The sequence below is a fragment of the Astyanax mexicanus genome, chromosome 11 (genome assembly GCF_023375975.1).
Source record: "Astyanax mexicanus isolate ESR-SI-001 chromosome 11, AstMex3_surface, whole genome shotgun sequence".
Classification (NCBI taxonomy): domain Eukaryota; kingdom Metazoa; phylum Chordata; class Actinopteri; order Characiformes; family Acestrorhamphidae; genus Astyanax; species Astyanax mexicanus.
In genome coordinates this window covers 45,836,876-45,860,366 of record NC_064418.1, presented here as the reverse complement: position 1 = coordinate 45,860,366, position 23,491 = coordinate 45,836,876, and the positions used below count along the sequence as shown (strand labels likewise).

The 23,491-nt window shown below is 37.8% G+C and overlaps 2 protein-coding genes across 2 annotated transcripts in view; one reads left to right on the top strand and one right to left on the bottom strand.

Annotated features, from left to right (window-relative positions):
- The window catches only part of LOC103026744 (UDP-glucuronosyltransferase), a 56,546-nt gene extending 51,000 nt beyond the window's left edge, over positions 1-5,546 (bottom strand). Inside the window, exon 1 of the mRNA XM_022680059.2 lies at positions 4,637-5,546. Coding sequence (XP_022535780.2) covers positions 4,637-5,497 — 861 coding nt within the window. The 5' untranslated portion in view covers positions 5,498-5,546. The remainder of the gene's footprint in view (positions 1-4,636) is intronic.
- A 2,952-nt stretch (positions 5,547-8,498) lies between these two features.
- The window catches only part of nxph2a (neurexophilin 2a), a 33,123-nt gene continuing 18,130 nt past the window's right edge, over positions 8,499-23,491 (top strand). The window contains exons 1-2 of the mRNA XM_022680063.2: positions 8,499-8,867; positions 11,714-11,864. Of these exons, the coding sequence (XP_022535784.2) occupies positions 11,820-11,864 (45 nt within the window). The 5' untranslated portion in view covers positions 8,499-8,867; positions 11,714-11,819. The remainder of the gene's footprint in view (positions 8,868-11,713; positions 11,865-23,491) is intronic.

Genomic DNA, 23,491 nt, shown 5'->3' with positions numbered 1-23,491 from the left:
TTAAAATGTACTTTGAGTAAAAGTTACATAGTTACTTTTTAATTATTTCATGTAAAAAAAAAGTTCAACAAATCATAAATTAACTAGTTTTAATGAACTATTATTTTACATAATCATTGGACCATTCAGGAAGTATTTGTTCAGACCTCCCCATAAAACATTTTTATTGGCATAGGTTTCCATGAACCATTTTTTTTTCTTTACTGTTAAAAAGTTATGGTCATATATGTGAGTATAAACTGTATTTTTAAAGTTTTACAGATCATTATTATTTTTTAACTTGCCATTGTTGTGCTTTAACTGCTATTTACATGTTTTTTTAACATTTAAGCAGATTGTTTAATGATAAAAATACTTACACTACATGCTTTCACAGGTTTGATGTGGAAGTTATGAAAGCTGACAGCTCTGTCCTGCACATTTTGTATTACATGAGGACGTTACTGCCTCGTTATTCCACACACGAGCATTATTATTATTTTTTTTTTTAGACAATTGTTTTTTTCCCAGCATTTTATTTTTTACTCAGTAATTGGGAGTTTTCCAATGTAGCAAAGGAAATTACTTGTGTCAAAATGAACTTGAGTAAAAGTAAAATTACCTATTTTAAAAACTTCTTTAAAAATTACAAATTACTCATAAAATCTTCTCAATTACAGTAACTTGAGTAAATGTAATTCATTACTTTCCACCTCTGTTCAGACCCTGCGTCTGTTAAAATGTGTGTATTTTTTTTTTTTTTTAGAAAGGCTTATTGCACTGAACTCTATTCAAGAGCTGTTGTCCATCAGAATAGATAATGAACCAGCCATGAAAAAGTATACAAGCCAATAATATAGTAACTTAGCCCCGCCCACTGCACTGTGAAAAAAGAGAAATAATTTTTTACTTATTTAGTGTGATTTAGAACACTTTTTATAATATTTATAATACTGTATTTTACAGTTCAGGGATGGTTTTTAAAAATAAAAAGGTTAATTTCAAACATTAAATCAAAATGTTAAACACAGGCTTTTAAAGAAATGGATAATAAAAAGCAACTGAATATTTTTGGTTTGTTATGTGTATCATTTTTAGGTACCACTTTAAAATAAGACTACCTTTATAAAGGGTTTATGAATGGTTTACAATTAGTTTATTAATGGTTACTATGTAGGTTGTAAATGCCTTAAAAATCATTAATAATCAGATATAACACATCATTAGAAAGGAAAACAATATAGTTGTCTGTGCGTTCACTATTTGGCAAACAACAGGTCATTGTTGCCCTTTCTAATGATGTGTTATGCATTATTAATGCATTTACAACCTAATTAGTAACCATTAATAAACTAATTGTAAACCATTTATAACCCCTTTATAAAGGTAGTCTTATTTTAAAGTGGTACCCATTTTTATATGTATTTTATATTGGACTCTTAAATTTAGAGTCTTATTTTGTGTTCATTACAGACACAAAACATAATTCTCATATTTTTCCATCACTGGAACATACTGATTTAGGTCTGAAAGGGTTAATGAAAGAGCTCTTCTTCTCAAAGGCTCAAGTTTCTTAAGGCCAGACAGATGTTGTACACTGTATGTACTGTAAACTGAGTATTTAGGAGTAACCCGTTTGCATGCATGGTTTCCCAAAATGCAGCGGGTGATACCAGTACCTAAAGTCCCCCTGTGTGTATCTTTGTTAAGGGTCATAATCTTTAGTAAAGTTATTCCAGCTTATCTATGAACTGAAGCCAGTGTTTTATTTCTGTAAAACGAAATAAAGAGAAAACTTCTACTTTTAATGGTTACAGAGTTCTCTGTGTTTCTGTGTCTTTTTCTAGTTATTATGATGTATTAAAGTGTGAATGCACTGTGTGTAAGTGTGTAGTAGAGAGTGCACTGATTTACTACAGATAAAGGCTTTTTCACATAAAAGCCCCGCCCATTTTCTTTACCCCATATTCATAAACACAACGTCACCAGATCTGAACTTTTGTCAGTGATTTGCTGAGTTAATCCCACTCCCCGCCCATCCCCTTCACCCATATTCTAATCATCTATTACACTGCAGTTTCTACACAGGGATCAACAGGTAGGTGCGTCCATGAGTAACTGTTTCACTGAATCACGCACACCAGACCTCTGGAAGGTTCAGCAGTGAGGTCAGGTGCTCCAAAAAGATCACTACGAGGAATTACACTGCAGTTTATTCCTGTCTGTCCTATCTATCTATCTATCTATCTATCTATCTATCTATCTATCTATCTATCTATCTATCTATCTATCTATCTATCTATCTATCTATCTATCTATCTATCTATCTATCTGTCTATCTATCTATCTATCTATCTGCTCTAGTCTAGTACAGTATTATGGCTATTGAAAATGTGATCTATCTATCGTTAGCCAGCTTAATTAGCTAGTTTTGCAAACTATAAAATAGGCAAATATTACAATTATGATAAGAAACACATACTCCTTCACACAATATTACGTACACACAGTGCATACAGTAAAATTACTAAATTAATAATAATAATAATAATTATTATTATTATTATTATTATTATTATTATTATTATTATTATTATTATTGTTGTTGTTGTTGTTGTTGTTGTTGTTGTTGTTGTTGTTGTTGTTATTGTTGTTGTTGTTGTTGTTGTTGTTATTGTTGTTGTTGTTGTTATTATTATTATTATTATTATTATTATTATTATTATTATTATTGTTGTTATTATTATTATTATTATTATTATTATTATTATTATTATTATAAAAAGAAGAAGAAGAAAAAAAGATAATAATGTGATATGTAAAACAGATTTTTACACTTATGATATAATCTGTGTTGTCCACAAAATATATATTCTGAATTTTGTCACAGTTGTCGCATAAGAATCAATGAATTTCATCCAAATTCTACAAAAATGAATGTTGTTGTTTTTTACCTACCTGTGGAAGTTTGGAGTAGTAAAACAAAAACCAGGATTTTGTAAAATGTGTAAAAGGTAAGTTAATATTTGAAGCGCCATTATATCAATAACTTTTTTTTTTTTTTTTAAAGAAATACTTGGAATATAAAATACAAGAAAGTTAAGCGAGTCACTGTTCAGTATAAATTATTCACCAAAGAGAGAAAGTGCTTTTCTGTCAATTTCCACTGGATCTTTTTGGGTTGCCAAATAGTTTTAAGTTGCCAAATATTCAGTGCATTCCTAATTTGAACCATTTTGCAGACATTAGTAAAAATGATTGCAAAAATAAGCAGGACTGGTATGTTTTATTTCTTTAAAAGAATGGAAGAAATGGTTTAGGGTTTAGTAGCTCTTTAAGCATTGTCTTTTACATTCTACTTACAATGTCCGATATGCTTGAAATTCATATTAAAAACAATCCATGTCTTTGTTTATTAAGTGATGACAGTTCTTTTACATTTACACTAGTTCAAAAGAGACTAATCTTTGCTGGCTTAACAGCAGCTAAGAACTATAAGACTATAATATTTAATTGGTTTTATCCCAAAACAAGACTCTCAAAACAATGGCTGTTATTCTATCATGACATTGTCTCTCTTGAACAGACGACTGCAATGATAAATAAAGCTAAAGCAGCTACACTTATGGGGTGGGATACCAATAGATCAATCCTTAAGGACTTGCTTTTATCTAATTAGTCAACACTATACACCTTTTTACATCCTTTTTTTGTCTGTCTCTTTATTTGGAGTGATCAACAAGATTGCAAGATCATCGGAGTCCCTCTTCCCTCCATCACCGAGATCTACACCACACGCTGCATCCGCAAAGCCACCAGCATTGTGAATGACCCCACCCATCCCTCACACGGACTCTTCGCTCTGATGCCGTCCGGCAGAAGATACAGGAGCATCCGAGCCTCCACTACTAGACTCTGCAACAGCTTCTTCCACCAGGCAGTCAGACTTCTCAACGCACAGAGACAGAACTGAACCCCACCCCACCCACCACTCACCCAACACACTCACACAAAAACTAAACTGAACACCCCACCCCCACCCCCCTTTACACACACAAAGACTGAACTTCACCCACACACACACACACACACACTCAGCATACAGAGACTGACATGACTTTATTCCTTTCAGCAATATTTGCTGCACTCTTAAAAACTATAAACTCTACCTCAGTAACTGCTGTGATTATATATGTTCTATATGTTACAGTATGTCACACATCTCTGCACCTTATCCTCACTAAACACTTATTATACCGTATCGGTACTGCACTGTCCTGTGTTTAAATTGTCTCGTCTTTTGTATTTATTGTATTTATTGTTATTATTATTTAGTGTTATAGTTTTATAGTTTTATGTTGCACTGTCGTCACTCCTGCACTTTATGTTGTCTATTGCTTGTTGTTCTATGTTGCACCATGGTTCCGGAGGAACGTAATTTCATCACACTGTGTACCTGTACTCAGATGTAATGACAATAAATACCTCTTGACTTGACTCTTGTCTTGGCTTGTATTTCCTCTTTTTTGTACTGAATTGTTAATTTTTTACTTTTGTTTGTTAAAAAACAATAAAAAAGTATAAAAAAAGAGTTATCTTTGAGCTAAGATGCTTTTGGGAAACTCAGAAGGTAGGTATATAAACTTTTAAATCTTACCTCAGACAAAGGTTTTGGGTTGTTATGAGATATGACTCCGATGGGGACCATGTTTGGCATCAGTGGTCGAGGAAACTCAATAGTAAAGTCATTTGCCATCAACCAGATGGCTGCTCGGCTCATCATCTCCACTGTGGTTATTTCTCTCTGCAGAAACTTCGAGGCAATCTTGTCCGCCTGGGTGTGCAGATATCTACAGGCCGCAGGATGCAGGAGAGCCCTCACCGTGTTCACACTCCTCTGCCAGAAGCTCATCTGGTCCGTGAAGTGGGTCATCTGACGAGGGACGTAAGAAGCTGGGCCTGGACACTGGGCGGCCAGAAGGTCCACATCACAGGGATGGTTCCCCTGCAGGTAAATCAAAGGAACGTTGAGGTACTCAGCAACGATGGTTCCTAGAGGCTCAAAAGTGTCTGTGAGAAGGGCGTCAAACTCCAGATCCTTCAGTTTCACCATCAGATCTTTGTGGTAGAGCAAACTCTCAGCATTCTTCACCGTGAGATTCTGGAGCATCTGCAGGGTGAAGAAGAACCCAACAAACTTGGCCGTATCAGTAGACGTGTCAACACTGAAAAGAGCCTCCAGATTAGACGCCACGCGTTCTTTCATCTGCGCTTTGGTGTAGGGTACGGGATACGTCAGCGTGGTCGTATGCTCTGAAGGACCCATACTCAGACTTGCTTCTGGAATCACCACCACCACCTGATTCCCTCTCCTCCCCAGCTCTTCCACTAAAGGCTTCATCCCAGTCCAGTGGCTGCCATCTGCTGGGATCACCAACAGCTTCCCAGCCTGGACTGAACCCAGACACAGCAGATACAGCAGCGTGGATACTCCAACCATTTTCCAGCCCAAACTCATCTTCAGATCTCTTTTTAAACCCAGTGCTGTGGGTTTCCAGCTGTGTAGAACGCAGACTGAGGGTTCTGCGCGACTGGCTGTAGGATAAAGTGCACGGTATATCACCGAGAGTAGGTGTGCCTTTGCTGAAAGGGGGTTGAGTGGGGTTGAGTAAACATGTGGGAAGGGCTTGGTTCTGTAGATGTGGTGGGTTACTGTACAACTGGAGCTTTTCTGACAAGAAGAAAAATGGGGGAAAAGTTGAAGAACCTGCTCTCGGACGAGAATAGACAAGATTCTTTCCTTTATCTACAAAACATCACCAGCAAAACATCCCCAGTCTTTCCTGTTTTACCTTCAGCAAGTTGCTAATATACAGTATTTTTTTTTTTACAGAGCAACAAAAAAAATCTCTTGACACTATCAACATAATGTCTCTCTACCATAATTTTGTTTTTTTTTCTGGAGCCTAAAACAAGAGTGGAGAGACACACCAAGCAGTCCAAGCTGCTTGAGGTCTAGTGTGAAGTTCCCACCAATCAGTGATGGTTTGGAGAGACATGTCTGTCATCTGCTGGTGTTGATCCACTGTGTTTTATTATCAAGTCTAAAGTCAGTGCAGTTTTGTTTTCCCGCAAAATCTAACAGCACTTCATGCTTCCCTCTGCTACTGACAGCTTTTATGGAGAAGCAGATTTCATTTTCCAGCAGGACTTGGTACACTGCCCACACTGACAAAAGTACCAATTGGTCTTATATAATATTCTAATTTTCTGAGACACTTAAAATAGATCACTCTTTGTGTAATCCATCTATATAATATATTAGTTTCACATTTTGAACTAAAATACTGAAATAAAGTGACTTTTGTGTGATTGCAGTGCTGGCTGGTATCTGGTGGTTGCTATGGTGTTGCTAAGTGGTTACTAGGTGGTTGCTAAGGTGTTGCTAGGTGGTTGCTAAGGTGTTGCTAGGTTATTTCTCAATATGTTTGAAATACAATTAAGTATATATATATATATATATATATTTTTTTTTTTTTCACCACGGTATTTATCTTTTAAATGATACATTATGGTACGACTATGCTAGGGGTATCATCAGCACCCCCAAAAAACTTCCTTAGCACCGCACATGTTCCAACTCGGTCGAATTGCCTTTTAGCTTTACTCTAAAGCTTCTACTTCTACTTCTCAAGTAAATGGTGCTACTAACACAACAGCACAAGCTGGAATGGGAAGCATGCACAACGAGATTACCTTACTGATAACCCACACCTTGCTTTCATCACCTGCAGTGATGTTAAATCCACCCACTAAATTTTCAGTTTTAACATTGATTTCTTCACAGTGCCACTACATTGATACATTGATAATGAGAAAATAGGATTTTTTATATAATCAAGAAAGTTTGTTTCTTGCCTAAACTTAAACCAGCTATGCCTTGTTTATCTATATAGAACAGCAGACTTTTTTTCAGAGCATGTGATACACTGCAGTACTCTAATTTAGTATAAAGCTAACCGAAAACACAAAGTACTTTATTGTTATATTTATAAATCATACATCTTTGAATGTGTGTAAAGAGTTTTAGTGGTGTGCATGTTCAAAAAAATATATATTAGCACAGTCCAGTTAGAATATGACGTCCACTGATCAAAAGTAACCCTATTATTAGCATGATTAGCATGGTGGTGGTGATGTGTAACTGTGTGTTTGTGCTGGTGGATCACGACTGGATCAGACCCCCCAAAAATGTATTAGCTGTATTGTCGCATTTTCTCCACAAGGGAGAGCTATTGTCACATTTGTGGGTGTGATCCACAATGTAGTCCATCTGAAAATAATGATGCCAGTCTTATACTGACTAAACAAACAAGAGTCATACTATAAATTCTGGTTATGTTCACATATATGTAAGTAATTGTCTACATATAATCCATATTATGGCAATAACTACTCAACTAAATTAAGAAAAAAATATTTAAAAAATGAAGGTTAGTCAAGCAAAAAATAAATAAATAATCCTTAAGTGCAGTTGCAAAGACCATCAAAAACCTTATGATTAAACTGGCTCTCATCAGGACGCTCCTGTAAAAGAAGAACAAAAGTTACCCCTATTGCACAGGATAAACAATTTATGTATGTTTTTAATGTATTTCTTTTTCCAAAACAATTATCTCAATGGGTCCATAGACAGGTGTATGTATTGTAAAGGCAGTAGATTCATTTATATACAACAATGACAATCAAAGAACCTCTTAGATGCTTAACCAGTTCTTTACCCTGATCAAAAGCATTCGTGATTGTATATATTAACAAAATAAGTTCAATCACTATCATTACAAACATACAAATAATATATTTTGTCTATACCATAAAGAACCCTTTTTGTTAATGGTTCTTTAGAGTGTTCTAGTTCAGGAAATGGTTCTGTATAGAGCACCATCTACCCACCCAGAGAGAGCAAGGCCACCTTTGCTTTCTCTGGGCTCAGGTAGCTGATGGCAAGCTACATAAACAGGATTCGAACCAGGGATTTCCTGGCAGAGCCTAGCCTGCTGGACTACTCCAAACCCCCACCAAAGGACCTTTATAAGTAGCCTACTATATACAGAGTTCTTTTTTGTTTTAATAAAGGCAGATAGTGGTCGGAGGTGAGATGCACTACCCCATGCACAACTTTTAGCACCCCTTTAATCCTGAAGCACAGGGGCAACTTTTATTGATGGTTTTGTAAAATATCATACATATTTTCACTAACAAATCTCGTAGTTGTATGAACTTTGATTTACTTTAAAGAAAAAAAAAATAACCAAACTGGGTTCCACCATCCCCATCACTGCTCATCACTTGTCATTTAAGGTGGAACGGAACGCAGCTGGCTGAGGGGTGGTGGTACAGCGCGTGCACCGCTGGGGTACACTAGTGTACCGTTTTACGCACCAGAACATCTCGCGCCCCCCAAAAACCTAGGTGCAAAAGCAGCCACGTGCTGCCGGCGCGAGCCTTCTAACGGGTTAAACCTCGACGTGACGTTTCCAAACCCTAGAGCTCCAGAAGCGCGCGCGCTAAAGTCCGAAAGCGTCCAGCGGCAGCCATGTAGGAGCGCGCGAGCGCGAGACAGCTGACCCCTCACCTGCCGAGTCCGACCCAAGGAACACACGCACGCACACGCTCGCGCGCAGGAATGTAGAAAGGTGCGCGAGACACTAAACTAAACTCACTAAACCCCTCAGCTCAGCGGAGCTGGATCTGCACCGGTGGGACCCTCTCGGCTCGCGCTGTACCGGTGGGACCCCCTTTGGCGCGCGCTGCCATAAAACCCCCTCAGCCTTCACTGATCTGCGTTTATAAAAAAGAAAATCAGCCGAACGTCGCGAGCCGGACAGGTGAGTCTCCGTTCGTTTTTGCATGCCTGTGTTTCTAGCGCGCGCGCGCTTATTACGCGTTCTTATTATGGGGTAATTTGTCAGCATGTTTCTATGAAACATGAACGTTTTTAAACGTTGAAATGTGGTTGGAATAAAGTCAGCTGTAGTTTTCAGTTCAGCGCTGAAAGAAAAATAATCTTTAAAATCGTAAAAAAAGTCTTATTTAGGTGATATTTAATGTGATTTTATTCGCATTTTAGTATTTTTTTTTTTTATCGAAGGCCGACTTCAAACACTCCCTTCAAATCGCGTGTCGAAAATACTGAATTTACTAAATGAACCCCAAGATAAACTCTGTCTTTAGTAGCCAAAAACTCGGGGTTTTCGACTACCCCTGACTTTAAGAGTTGGCGGTGTGTAAAAGACGTAAAAAAGACACGTACATTCTACTGATTCTGATATTGGAATAAAAAAAAATGTTATTTACGATTGAACCACCAAACGCCGCATAAAATTAACACTTAAGTACCTTTTAATTTTGAAAGATAAATTTGACAATTTGATATTATACTACACTGTCCGACGTCTTAATGTTTTAAGAAACAGTTCTAAAAACGTAGATCCCATTCATTAGATTTTATTCCATGCTGTAACGTTACAGGTTATAAAGTAAGGCTCACTAAGGCTTTTAAAAAGTTCTGTATACATTAGAATGTGTTTATGGTTCTATGCAGCCCAACGCTTTACAGCCCGCGTTTTTAAGGGTACTGTGTACTTACAGAGTAGGAACAGAAAAATACTGTACACTACATAACACAGCCCGCTGCTCCCTGTTGTTTCTTAGTAATTACTGAGTAAGTACTGTGTACTTAGAGAGGAAGAACAGTAAAAATCAGGTGAGATGTGGGTTTATTAGCCATTAATATAAAACCTTGTGGTTTCTGTGTTTTAATCAATAAATGTTCTTTAAAATCTTAGCATTCCTGATTTTGTTATTGAAGTTATATAAATATTATTTTATTTTAGTTTTGACATTGCAAGCTATACATTTTCTTCCTACTTCACCCTGACTGTTTTTAGCTGCTCCACCCTTGACAGTTTTAATAGCATGAATCAAATTATCATCTTCATTTTCAAACTCATAAAATTATAAAATTATTACAATAATAATTACCTGGAGTGTGAATGGAATGAAGCCTTCATAACTGCCATGAACAAAGGGCACAATGATTATATACTGTATTATTTTATTTGAAAATTGCACCACAAGTTTAGGGAAATTGTCGGTTCTTCTGTGCTTTATTTGTACTTACATTTAAGTATAAGTAGGACATAATAAGTATTTAGTATTTTCTGATTCATAGAGAACAGTTACACCATAAGTGTTGGAAAAGTATGTTAGTTAGGTAAGCTTCAGAAAGTTACCTAGTTGTTACACTCTTGTTCCTGGTTGTATTTTATTTATAACTATAGTTAAAGTACCTGTAGGAACTGGTATTTATAAGTATTTTGAATGTACTGAATGTTCATCCAGAGATGTTACACTGTTAGTACACAGTACTTACCCTCTAAAACGCCGGCTGTATTATAAAGCGTTACCGAAAAGGGTTCCGTAAAGCACTAAAAAAATTCAGTAAATAAATAATACCCTCACCCCCCATGCAGACTTATTTTAAATGGTTCTACATAATGTAGAACCACACCCAACAAATTTCAGCTTCATTCTAAAGAAGCTTTTTTTCCAGATGGGTGTTTTGAGTGTTGATGATTCTCTTTATAGAAACACTATCTTTAGCCTACTAAACCCTCAAAGAACCATAGTGTTTAAGAGTGTACAAAAGTGTAGAATGAAAAGCGAATTTAATCTATAGTGAGTAACACTAAAATGCACTGAAGCATCTAACATTAAATGACCTAATTACAATAACAAACAGCCATAAACAGCAGTGTGCAAAAGTTTAAGCACCCCATGCCTAGATATTGACACAGTATTAAATAGTATTGGTTCTCTGTTTCTCTGATCCACTGAGAAAGTAACTGTGGTATTGGATAGAACCATATACAGAAGGGTTTCTTTTTCCAGCAGTGCAAATAACCCTGACCAGGCAAAGAGCAGAGAGGCTTAAGCATCTTAATATTTTTTTCAGGGTTGCCATTGTTTTGTATAGAACTAAAGAATCATTATGAAAAACAGTTATAAAAACAATGGAAGATGTAGAATGCTTTCATTGTACTGATTAAACTCATTTATACAGGGTTTTCTACTTGTGTAAAACTCTAACCAAAGAGAACTGTGTGAGCATTCAAATCTCTTCTTATACAAGCAATCAATCAATCAATCAATCAATCGAGTTCTTTGTGACAACAGTGGAAACCAATTGCGGTGCTGTATAGAGACAAAAATATGAAGAATATAAAGAATCTCAGGCAAAACATTAAAATAAATAAATTAACAAAATAAATTAATAATTTGTATTTATATTAGGAGTACATCTCCTCTCCCCATGCTGAGACACTTCTGCAGAATTATTGAACGTTTATTTATTAAATATAATGTAAAATATGTAATATGGAATTTAAGTGAGTAAAAAGTAATTCCTATTATATATATATATATATATATTTTTTTTTATTCAATATAAGCCTACTATGTTTTCCAATGTTTATACAAATATGAAAGTCATAATGAAACAGTTCATAATGGAAAATAATTAATTTGAAACAATCACCTGTATTGAAAATGTTTGAATATATATATATATATATATATATATATATATATATATATATATATATATATATATATATATACAGCTAGATATATACAGGGTTTTTAATGTGCATGTTGTCCCACTGTGATGCAGATCACCAGGACAGCGATGGTGTGCACTGAAGCTCCTGCAGAACATCTGGGCTTCTCGCTCATCCACAGTGTGTAAGAGTTCAGAGTGAGAGAGACGGTCCGGCAAAATGAGGAAACTACAGACTCTATTATTCCTGATCTGTTTACACAAGGTGAGTTTTATTACCTAATACACATATACAAACACACACACACACACACACACACAAATCCATGCACACTCATACACACCTTTATACACACTCGTATATCGTCACTGTTTGTTCAAGAACAAGTATCTCCAAAACAGCAACTTTACAGGAGAGAGAAAAATCTTCAAAATGTTCAATAGAAGTCAATGTAACAAGAGTTTATTTCGGGTCATTTTGAAGAATTTCTATTGGTTCATTCATTAAGAAATTTTGGCACAGTGTAAGGGACAGTTTATCTGTTCAAATTATGCGGTAAACAAAAAATCGACAAAAATTGATATACTTGTTTTTCATTGAACAGTGAGAATATATACTCACAATGTAGTTCACAGACTTTATTAATAGTAGAGTAGACCATCCACTGACCGTTGTATGAATGGGATCTCTCATATTGTGAATCATGGCAAAGTCCCACCCACTAAAATAGAGCCAATCAGCTTGCTACTTGTGCAGAAAGAGGAGGAGGGTCATTGTGCGTGAGGAGATCTGCGCAAGCGCAGTAGCCATACACAACAAGCTATGTTTTAATGAAAAAGAATCATGTTTTTTTGTGCATTTTTGGACCAAATGCTACAAACTCTTCTCGTGGTTTTAAAATATGCTGTTGAAATGGTAATTAGACCTTCAGTTTAGATTTTTTTTGTTTTATTTTTTCGTCTCTCCACATTGAACCAGATGGAAGGCTGGTCATTTATGAGTGGAAATAAATAAGAAAAAAACTTTAAAAGTTATGGACTAGCATCTGTTGTTGGTATTGTAGTTGCTGTTGTTGGTCTTAGATCTTCTAGAATTTAATTGATTTCAGGATCTTTCCATGGACTCCTGGTTCAGCTGTGTAGATTTTAGTGCAAAACAAGCTCGAATGACACAGATCAGTTATGTTTTATATCGAAAACATGAATGCATAGGGTTTTTCAACCCAAATAAATAAGCCTTAAGCAAAACTTTCAGACTTTAAATAATGCAAATAAAACAAGTTCATATTCATAAAGTTTTAAAAATTCAGAAATCAATATTTGGTGGAATAACCCTGATTTGTAATCACAGTTTTTATGCATCTTGGCATCATGTTCTCCTCCACCAGTCTTACACACTGCTTTTGGATACCTTTATGCCTTTACTCCTGGTGCAAAAATTCAAGCAGTTCAGTTTGGTGGTTTGACGGCTTGTGATCATCCATCTTCCTCTTGATTATATTCCAGATGTTTTAAATTTGGTAAAATCAAAGAAACTCATTATTTTTAAGTGGTCTCTTTTTCCAGAGCTGTATTTATAAATACAATTTGTTCAGTTGAAGAGTTTAATTGAATTAGTCAAATTTAGTTGGTTTTGTGTTGGTTTACAGAAAAAAAATACTTTATAATGTGCAGTAGGTATCTCAGTCCAGCTGAAGGACGCTGGTTCCGTCGGGCCGGGGAGCGAGGACAATGCTACGGCTCTAAATGAACATGCAGAATGTAATTAAAGCCCTTAATTATATTTAAATGAAGCATATCTTTAGCATTTCACACTGACAGCCACAGCAGAACCGAGGTTCTTTCAGATATCAGAATTTACAGAGTGATTGGGTTTCGTTTTCATTTATCATTTTGTAAATCTTCATTTAGAATTAGAACAGTATTGTCAAAAAAGGGGTTCTGTATAGGGGTGTGAGTAAAAATCAGGATATTAAAGTATCATTTGTTTTTGCAATTTTGCAAAAATTTTCAAAAATTAAGAGTCAGACAGTGGTTCATTTGTGTTGTGTCTGAGAGTGCTGTACACTCTCATTAGATCCCACTGTAAGAAAACTTCTTTTAATCAGATTTTTTAAAATATGATATTGTGTTTTTATCTGATTGTTATAAATTACATTTTTGAAAAAAGTTCTTAATTTAAAAAAACAGTAGGGTTTAAACACAGTACTAAACTGTCTGACTTCAGTCGTTACATGTGAACCAATAATTTAAAATCAATACACTCTTTTTTTTTAATCGATACAGTATTGCAAAACAAAATATTGCGATACTTTGATATATTTATATTTTTTCACAGCCTTAATTCTTCACACAGAGGATTTAGAGGACATATAATTAAGATCAGTCGGTCATTTAGAGGACGAGTGTGAAAGAAACATTGCTGTGTAGAGAGTGTGCTAGTGAAAAATGTGTGTGTGTGTGTGTGTGTGTGTGTGTATGGGATCATTAGTGAGCACTCTGGGGGGATGAAGTTCACTCTTATGGGACCAACCATATCACTCCCATAATCCTCAGAGACCATCCTCACCTTCCTCTTATCCTCTACAGGGAGACCCCAGCGGACCCCTGCTCCTGCACACACACACACACACACACAATATGGTACGTATACAAACATCTGTGCTAGACTCCTAAAGGAGCACACAGGTCACACTAGAGTCGTGGGTACATTTGCCAACAACTGCCAAATAAATATTTTAAAATAAAAAAATATACATCATTTTTATACTTTAGTTTTTAATAATAATAATACTAATCATATAAAACGATAATTATTAATATTAATATTAACAAAATGACTTCCAGATCACATATTATAGATTAATGCAAATAGTACATTTATTTTGAACTAACATTAGATAATGAAGTTTAATTTCCAGGGTTTTTTGTGCATTAACAGTTTCTTATGAAAAAAATGAACACTGATACATTACCACTGACACGTTATCACCAGTGAGTTATCAATGATGCATTACCACCAGTGCATTGTCACAGACACCTCATCGCCAGTGCATGACTACTGACCCATTATCACCAGTGCATTATCACACACACATTAATGCCATTCCATTATCATGGACACATTAACACTGATACATTATCACTGACACCTTACCATCAGTGCATTATCACTGACACCTTACCATCAGTGAGTTATCACTGACACATTACCACCAGTACATTATCACCAGTGCATTATCACTGACACCTTACCATCAGTGAGTTATCACTGACACATTACCACCAGTACATTATCACCAGTGCATTATCACTGACACCTTACCATCAGTGAGTTATCCCTGACACATTACCACCAGTGCATTTTACTGACACATTACCACCAGTGCATTATCACTGACACATTACCATCAGTACATTATCACCAGTGCATTATCACTGACACCTTACCATCAGTGAGTTATCACTGACACATTACCACCAGTACATTATCACCAGTGCATTATCACTGACACCTTACCATCAGTGAGTTATTCCTGACACATTACCACCAGTGCATTTTACTGACACATTACCACCAGTGCATTATCACTGACACCTTACCATCAGTACATTATCACCAGTGCATTATCACTGACACCTTACCATCAGTGAGTTATCCCTGACACATTACCACCAGTGCATTTTACTAACACATTACCACCAGTGCATTATCACTGACACGTTATCACCAGTGCATTACCACTGACACCTCACCATCAGTGAGTTATCCCTGACACATTACCACCATTGCATTTTACTAACACATTGCCACCAGTTCATTATCAGTGACACATTACCACCAGTGCATTTTACTAACACATTGCCACCAGTGCATTATCAGTGACACATTACCACCAGTGCATTTTACTAACACATTGCCACCAGTGCATTATCAGTGACACATTACCACCAGTACAGTATCACCAGTGCATTATCACTGACACGTTATCACCAGTGTACTGTTACGTCCATTTTTTTATAACCAGTAATGCACAAACAATGCATACATACATTTGAGTTTTAATTTGTTACTGGTTAAAATGTTTTAATCAGTTCACTGATAACAGAGTTACAAATAAATCAATTCTTTCCATGTCAGAAATACACCTATCAATTGTAGAGTGTACCATATGCTATAAAAAAACATGGTAACACACACAAAAAACGTTCATATATACCACACACACACACACACACACATGGAGGTTGGAGGACAGTGGTGTAGCATCTGTCTGTCTCCCCAGGGAGTTCTCACAGGGTCAGAGCATCACACCTCAACCTACTCACACCCAGACATCTGCCTCATCCAGCCTGAGCATCACCCGTGCATTCAGAATTAATGCATTCACACTGACGCATTATAACCAATGCATTTACACTAGTGCAGTATTGTTGGTGTATTATCACAAAAAAAGGCACATAAACACTGATAAAAATAACACTGGTGCATTTTCACCAATGCATTAACACTGGTAAGGCAAGGCAAGGCAAGGCAAGTTTATTTATATAGCACCTTTCATACACAGCGGTCATTCAAAGTGCTTTACAAATTAGAAAATACACAGAGAAGTCATATAAAAAATAATAATAAAAAAACATGTAAAAGAATAACAGTAAAAATGGAAAATAAAAACTAAAATAAGAGTCAAGAAGTAAAATTAAAAACATGTAAAAGAACAACAAGGAATTGGAAATAAAATTAAAATAAGAAAAAAACATAATATAAAAGTGCCGTTACAGAATAAAAGTGGGCGGAGCTGCAGTGTTTTAAACTGAGCTGAAAGCCTGATCAAACATGTAGGTTTTCAGTCTGGATTTAAACATGTTTAGTGTTGGAGCTCTTCTAACACTCTCTGTTAACTGGTTCCATTTAAGAGCAGCGTAGTAGCTAAACGCTGCCTCTCCGTGTTTAGTTTTTACTTTAGGCAGCTCTAACTGACCAGTTCCTGATGATCTGAGAGTTCTGCTCGGCTCATACTGCTGGAGCACATCAGATAAATATGCTGGTCCTGCACCATTAACACATTTATAGACCAGTAACAGTACCTTAAAGTCTATTCTGTAACATACTGGTATCCAGTGCAGGGATTTAAGGATGGGGGTGATGTGCTCCCTTCTTTTACTCCTAGTCAGAACTCTGGCTGCTGAATTCTGAATCAGCTGAAGCTGTTTGATGGTCTTTTTTGGGAGTCCAGTTAGGAGTCCATTACAGTAATCAATCCTACTAGAAATAAAGGCGTGGATGAGTTTCTCCAGGTCTGCTTTAGACAGAAAATCTCTGATCTTATTTATGTTCTTGAGGTGATAAAATGCTGATTTGGTGACGGCTTTGACGTGACTGTTAAAAGTGAGATCAGAGTCCATTTGTACACCAAGATTACGCACTAGTTCTTTAGATTTTAGGCTTTTTGAATCCAGATAGGCAGCTAGTCTGTGCCTCTCATTACTATTCCCAAATAAAATTATCTCTGTTTTATCTTTATTTAACTGCAGAAAGTTCTGTCCCATCCATTTATTTATCTGCTCAAGGCATTTACACAGTGAGTCAATGGGACTGAAATTGTTTGGGCAGAGGGCCATGTAGATCTGAGTGTCATCTGCATAGCTGTGGTAAGATATCCCATAGTCACGCATGATTTCACCCAGAGGAATCATATATAAATTAAATAAGAGTGGCCCAAGAATTGAACCCTGGGGTACACCACAGGTCACTGGCACAGTCTCAGAAACATTATTTTCCATTTCCACAAAGTATTTCCTTCCTTGAAGGTATGAACTGAACCATTTTAGGACAGTTCCAGAAATTCCAACCCGGTTCTCAAGTCTATCTATGAGAATGTTGTGGTCAATGGTGTCAAAAGCAGCACTGAGATCAAGCAGTAGTAGAATAGATATTTTTCCTGAGTCTGTGTTTAAGCGAATGTCATTGATAACCTTAATAAGCGCAGTCTCAGTACTATGATTGGGCCGGAAACCTGACTGAAATTGGTCTAGACAGTTATTTATGGACAGGAAGTGCATAACTTGCTTGAAGACAATTTTTTCAATTATTTTTCCAATGAATGGTAGATTAGAAATTGGTCTGTAATTGTTTAATAAGTTTGTATCTAAATTTTTCTTTTTTAAGAGAGGCTTCACAACGGCTGTTTTTAATGAATTTGGAAAATCACCTGACATGAGTGAGGTATTTACTATTTGAAGAATGTCTGCTGATATTGAGTAAAACACATTCTTTAAAAACTTGGTTGGTAATGTATCAAGACTGCAGGTGGATGATTTGAGGTGACTCACTGTATCAATTAAAACTTCTTCATTAATAGTGCTAAATTGGGACATGTTGACTATGATGCATGGTTTTGGAGAGCACGAGGGCTCCTTGGTGGATAGAGATGTACTGATGGCTTGTCTGATATTGTGGATTTTAGTATTAAAAAATTTAGCAAACTCATTACATCTCTCAGTTGAAACTAGCTCAGAGGTCATATATGTAGATGAGTTAGTTAGTCTGTCAACCACAGTGAAAAGAACTTTGCTATTGTTAATATTATTGTTAATAATGCTGGAGAAGTAGGATTGTCTACATGTGCACATTATTTTATTGTAATCACGCAATCTATCTTTAAAAATTTCTTTGTGAATATGAAGCTTGGTTTTACGCCATCTGCGCTCAGCCTTTCTGCATTCTCTCTTTTGGAGCTGAACTGCAGCATCATTTCTCCATGGAGCTTTCTGCTTGCATGGCATGGTTTTAACTCTAACTGGTGCAATCTCATCTAAAACTCTAGCAGTTTTTGAGTTAAAACTATCCAGCAGAGTATCTACAGAGTCTGATGGTTTGCATGGTGCAGAGCACACTTTGCTCACAAAAAGTTCAGCTGTCATGTCATTTATCTGCCTTTTCTTGTACCTAATCTGTCTGGTTTCACTGTGTATTGAAGTCCACATTTCAAAGAATACACAGTAGTGATCTGATAGTGCAACATCCTTAATAGAAGCTGATATGTTGAGACCCTTCGAAATAACCAAATCCAGGGTGTGACCATGACAGTGTGTGCTTCCAGTCACATGCTGAGAGAGTTCAAAAGAGTCAAATACATCATAGAGTTCTCTGGCATAATTATCCTTGGGATTATCAATATGAATGTTAAAATCACCAGCAATAATAAAATGATCAAATTCAGTAGAAATAAAAGACAGCATATCTGTAAAATCATCAATAAAATCAGCATTGTACCTTGGAGGCCTGTAGACAATTACTAGTCTACAGTGCATCATTACCAAAACATTTACATTGACAGCTTAACACTGGTGCATTATTACCAATGCATTTACACTGCTGCATTATCTCAAACACATTAACACTGACATAATAAGACTGGTGCATTATTCCCAGTGCATTCACACTGCTGCATTATCTCCAATGCATTAACACTGACATAATAAGACTGGTGCATTATTTCCAGTGCATTTACACCAATGCATGATCTACAACACATTAACACTGACGGATTAACACTGGTGCATTTTCACCAATGCATTTACACTGATGCATGATCTCCAACACATTAATACATTAATACTGATGCATTATCTCCGACACATTACCAAAGATAGATTAACACTGGTGCATTATCACCAATGCATCAACACTGATGCAATGTTATAATTACATGTTGAACAAGTAATCAGTTATCTGTAGTAAACTGAGTTACAATTACATTTTGAAAGCAAGCCTGACTATTGGTCATGTGTGCATTATAATGATGATGGTGATGGTGTTAAAAGAATATATTGTTCAGTTCTAATGAATGAAACGAGTGTTCTTTAAGGCGAGTCTGAGGTTCTGGTGGATTTGGAGCGAAGAGGTTCAGAATCCAGAGAGTTTAGCCGGCTATACAGACTGAACTCAGGGCCCGGTTCCTGCCCCAGTGGCCGGTCGGGCGCTCTCGGCTCGGTCCGCTCGGGTTGATTTCATTATTTGCGCTGCGTTCCGCTGCAGAAGCGGCGCTGAGAGCGTAATAAATTGTACAGTGTCAGGATTAAGAGGAATGCTTTAATCTCGGGGCTCTGATAATGCTGCAGCATGGACTGATTGATTAGGGTTTTTTGGGAAGCTTATGTCAGAGCAGAAAAAAAAAACACTAATCCGTCTTTGGACGGCGCCAGACATGTAAGGTTTCCAGCTCCGCCACTTTATCATGGCGGCGAATTCCAGAGCTGCTGGGCGGCGATAAGAGGCTCGCGCCGTCCCACCGGACAATACAAAAACGCTGTTTATATTCTTCAGAACCTGCTGTGGCCCGAGTCCTCCCATCAAACCCCCTCGCTGGATTTGCCTCTTTTTTCTTCCTTGCGAAAGGAGAACTTACATTCCCCCGGAAAAGAAAGAGAAAAGGGGACGATAATGGACAAAACTACCCGAGCAGAACCGAAAGGAGTGAGGGGGGAAGTTAAAAAAAGCCGGAGTGAAAACGCTAAACGAGTGCAGGGGGTCAACTTACCCCGACTCCTCTGGGAAAGATTACACGTGGATTTCTCAGCTTTCTCAGTTTGTCTGTAAACATGAGCGTCCGTCCTTCCACAGAACCACTATCAGCGCAGGGGCTGATACACCACTGATGCGTATCTGGGTCTTTATTGGGGTCATTCTTGGGAGCCGGAGGCTTCGATAATCCACATAAATGATATTGCCACGTAGCACTCTCAGTCCCAAGTGCTACTACACTATATATATATACACCCATCAGCCATTACATTAAAACCACTGGCAGGTGAAGTGGATAACACTGTTGCACTGTTACACTTACATTTACAGGCGCTCAGATACAAACTGCATCTGTTCATAATCTGATTACTGCAGTTCTCTTATTATTAAAGCATTAATGTAAACAGCATACTTACATTACTTACATTACTTACTTAGTTACAGATCAGAGTGATGAGTGTGTAATAGCTGAAGGTGATGAGTGTGTTAGAGGTTGGGGTGATGAGTGTGTTTTACAGTTTTGGTTGATAAGTGTGCAAACAGTTCGAGTTGGTGAGTGTTTTTTAGCAGGATGGGGTGATGAGTGTGTTACAGGTTGGGGTGATGAGTGTGTTACAGGTTGGGGTAATTATTGTGTTCCAGGTTAGTGTGATTATTGTGATACAGGTTGGGGTGATGAGTGTGTTACATGTTGGGGTGATGAGTGTGTTACAGGTTGGGGTGATGAGTGTGTTACAGGTTGGGGTGATAAGTGTGTTACAGGTTGGGGTGATGAGTGTGTTACAGGTTGGGGTGATGAGTGTGTTATAGGTTTGGGGAGCTGATGGTGGGTCTACAGGCCTGGGTGTGATGTGGGGGTTGAGTGTGTTACAGGTCGAGGTGATGAGTGTGTTACAGGTCGAGATGATGAGTGTGTTAACAGGATGTGGTGATGAGTGTGTTACAGGTTGTGGTGATGAGTGTGTTACAGGTTGGAAAGGTGATGGTAGGTTTACAGGTCTGGGTGAGATGTGAGGGTTGAGTTTGTTACAGGTCTGGGTGAGATGTGAGGGTTGAGTTTGTTACAGGTCTGGGTGAGATGTGAGGGTTGAGTGTGTTACAGGTCTGGGTGAGATGTAAGGGTTGAGTGTGTTACAGGTTTGGGTGAGATGTGAGGGTTGAGTGTGTTAGAGGTCTGGATGAGATGTGAGGGTTGAGTGTGTTACAGGTCTGGGTAAGATGTGAGGGTTGAGTGTGTTACAGGTCTAGGTTTACAGATGTGGGGTTTAAGTTTGTTACAGGTGTGGGTTTACAGTTCTGGGTTCACAGATGTAGGGGTTGAGTTTGTTACAGGTTGGGAAGCTGATGGTGGGTTTACAGGTCTGGGTTTACAGATGTGAGGGTTGAGTGTGTTACAGGTTGGGGAGCTGATGGTGGGTTTACAGGTCTGGGTTTACAGATGTGGGAGTTGAGTGTGTTACAGGTTGGGGAGCAGATGGTGGGTTTACAGGTCTGGGTTTACAGATGTGGGGGTTGAGTGTATTACAGGTTGGGGAGCTGAAGGTGGGTTTACAGGTCTGGGTTTACAGATCTGGGGGTTAAGTGTGTTACAGGTTGGGGAGCTGATGGTGGGTTATCAGATCTGGGTTTACAGATGTGGGGGTTGAGTGCGTTACAGGTTGGGGAACTGATGGTGGGTTTACAGTTCTGGGTTTACAGATGTGAGGGTTGAGTGTGTTACAGGTTGGGGAGCTGATGGTGGGTTTACAGTTCTGGGTTTACAGATGTGGGGGTTGAGTTTGTTACAGGTGTGGGATTACAGTTCTGGGTTTACAGATGTGAGGGTTGGGTGTGTTACAGGTTGGGGAGCTGATGGTGGGTTATCAGGTCTGGGTTTACAGATGTGGGGGTTGAGTGTGTTACAGGTTGGGGAGCTGATGGTGGGTTATCAGATCTGGGTTTACAGATGTGGGGGTTGAGTGTGTTACAGGTTGGGGAGCTGATGGTGGGTTATCAGGTCTGGGTTTACAGATGTGAGGGTTGAGTTTGTTACAGGTAGAAGAGCTGATGGTAGGTTATCAGTTCTGGGTTTACAGATGTGGGGGTTGAGTTTGTTACAGGTGTGGGTTTACAGTTCTGGGTTTACAGATGTGAGGGTTGCGTTTGTTACAGGAAGAAGAGCTGATGGTGGGTTATCAGGTCTGGGTTTACAGATATGAGGGTTAAATTTGTTACAGGTTGGGGAGCTGATGGTCAGTTTACAGTTCTGGGTTTACAGATGTGGGGGTTGATTGTGTTACAGGTTGGGGAGCTGATGGTGGGTTTACAGTTCTGGGTTTACAGATGTGAGGGTTGAGTTTGTTACAGGTAGAAGAGCTGATGGTGGGTTATCAGATCTGGGTTTACAGATGTGAGGGTTGAGTTTGTTACAGGTAGAAGAGCTGATGGTGGGTTATCAGATCTGGGTTTACAGATGTGAGGGTTGAGTTTGTTACAGGTAGAAGAGCTGATGGTGGGTTATCAGATCTGGGTTTACAGATGTGGGGGTTGAGTTTGTGAGCTGCTTATGAAACACTCGGGCTGCTGCTGATGTTCCTGAAGCTTTAATCACGTCTCATTGTTTTCGTTACTCAGCTGCTTTCACAGAACACAATATTCCTGTAGTTCCTGTAGTGCTGTGGGTTCTCTGCAGGTGAATGGAACTAAATGAGAGTCTCTGAGGTGATGATGTGAATCTGCTATTTGTATAAAAACTAATGAAAAGAAGTCTGAAGAAACTCAGACCTGCTGACCAGGGGTCACAGAGGTGGAGGATTTGTGGATCATTAGCTGAACGCTGTTGTTAGTGAATCACTGTTTAATACTGGTAGCGGCAGGTAGCTTGTTCTGTCACTGGGGAACGATATATGAGAACAGTCTGGGTTGCTTTGTGTGAATGTTTCGGAAGGCTAGGCGAAAGCTTACAATCAATGAATGAAAGATTAATTCACAAGTGTATCAAAATATTCTACAGTATAATGTGAGGGTGTTTCTGTATGTCAGCTGAAACTGTGTAGTAGTTGGGTGAAGCAACAGGACAATGACCCCTGAAAACACTGGAATGGGTTAAGAAAAACAAAATCCACCTTTTGAATTGCCCAATTGGAGCCCAGATCTCAAATTCTAGGGATTGACTTGAAGAGAGACGTACACTTGAGACGACAAATGAATGCGACAGAGCTAAAGCATATCTGCCAGGAAGAATGGGCTAAAATTCCTACTGAGTACAGGTACACAGTGTAACGAAAGTATGTTCATTTAAAGTTCATTCATATACACTGTTAAAAATGTTGTCACTCCAACTTAAAATCATTAAGCAACTCATTTCCTGGCCTTTTTTTTTTAAG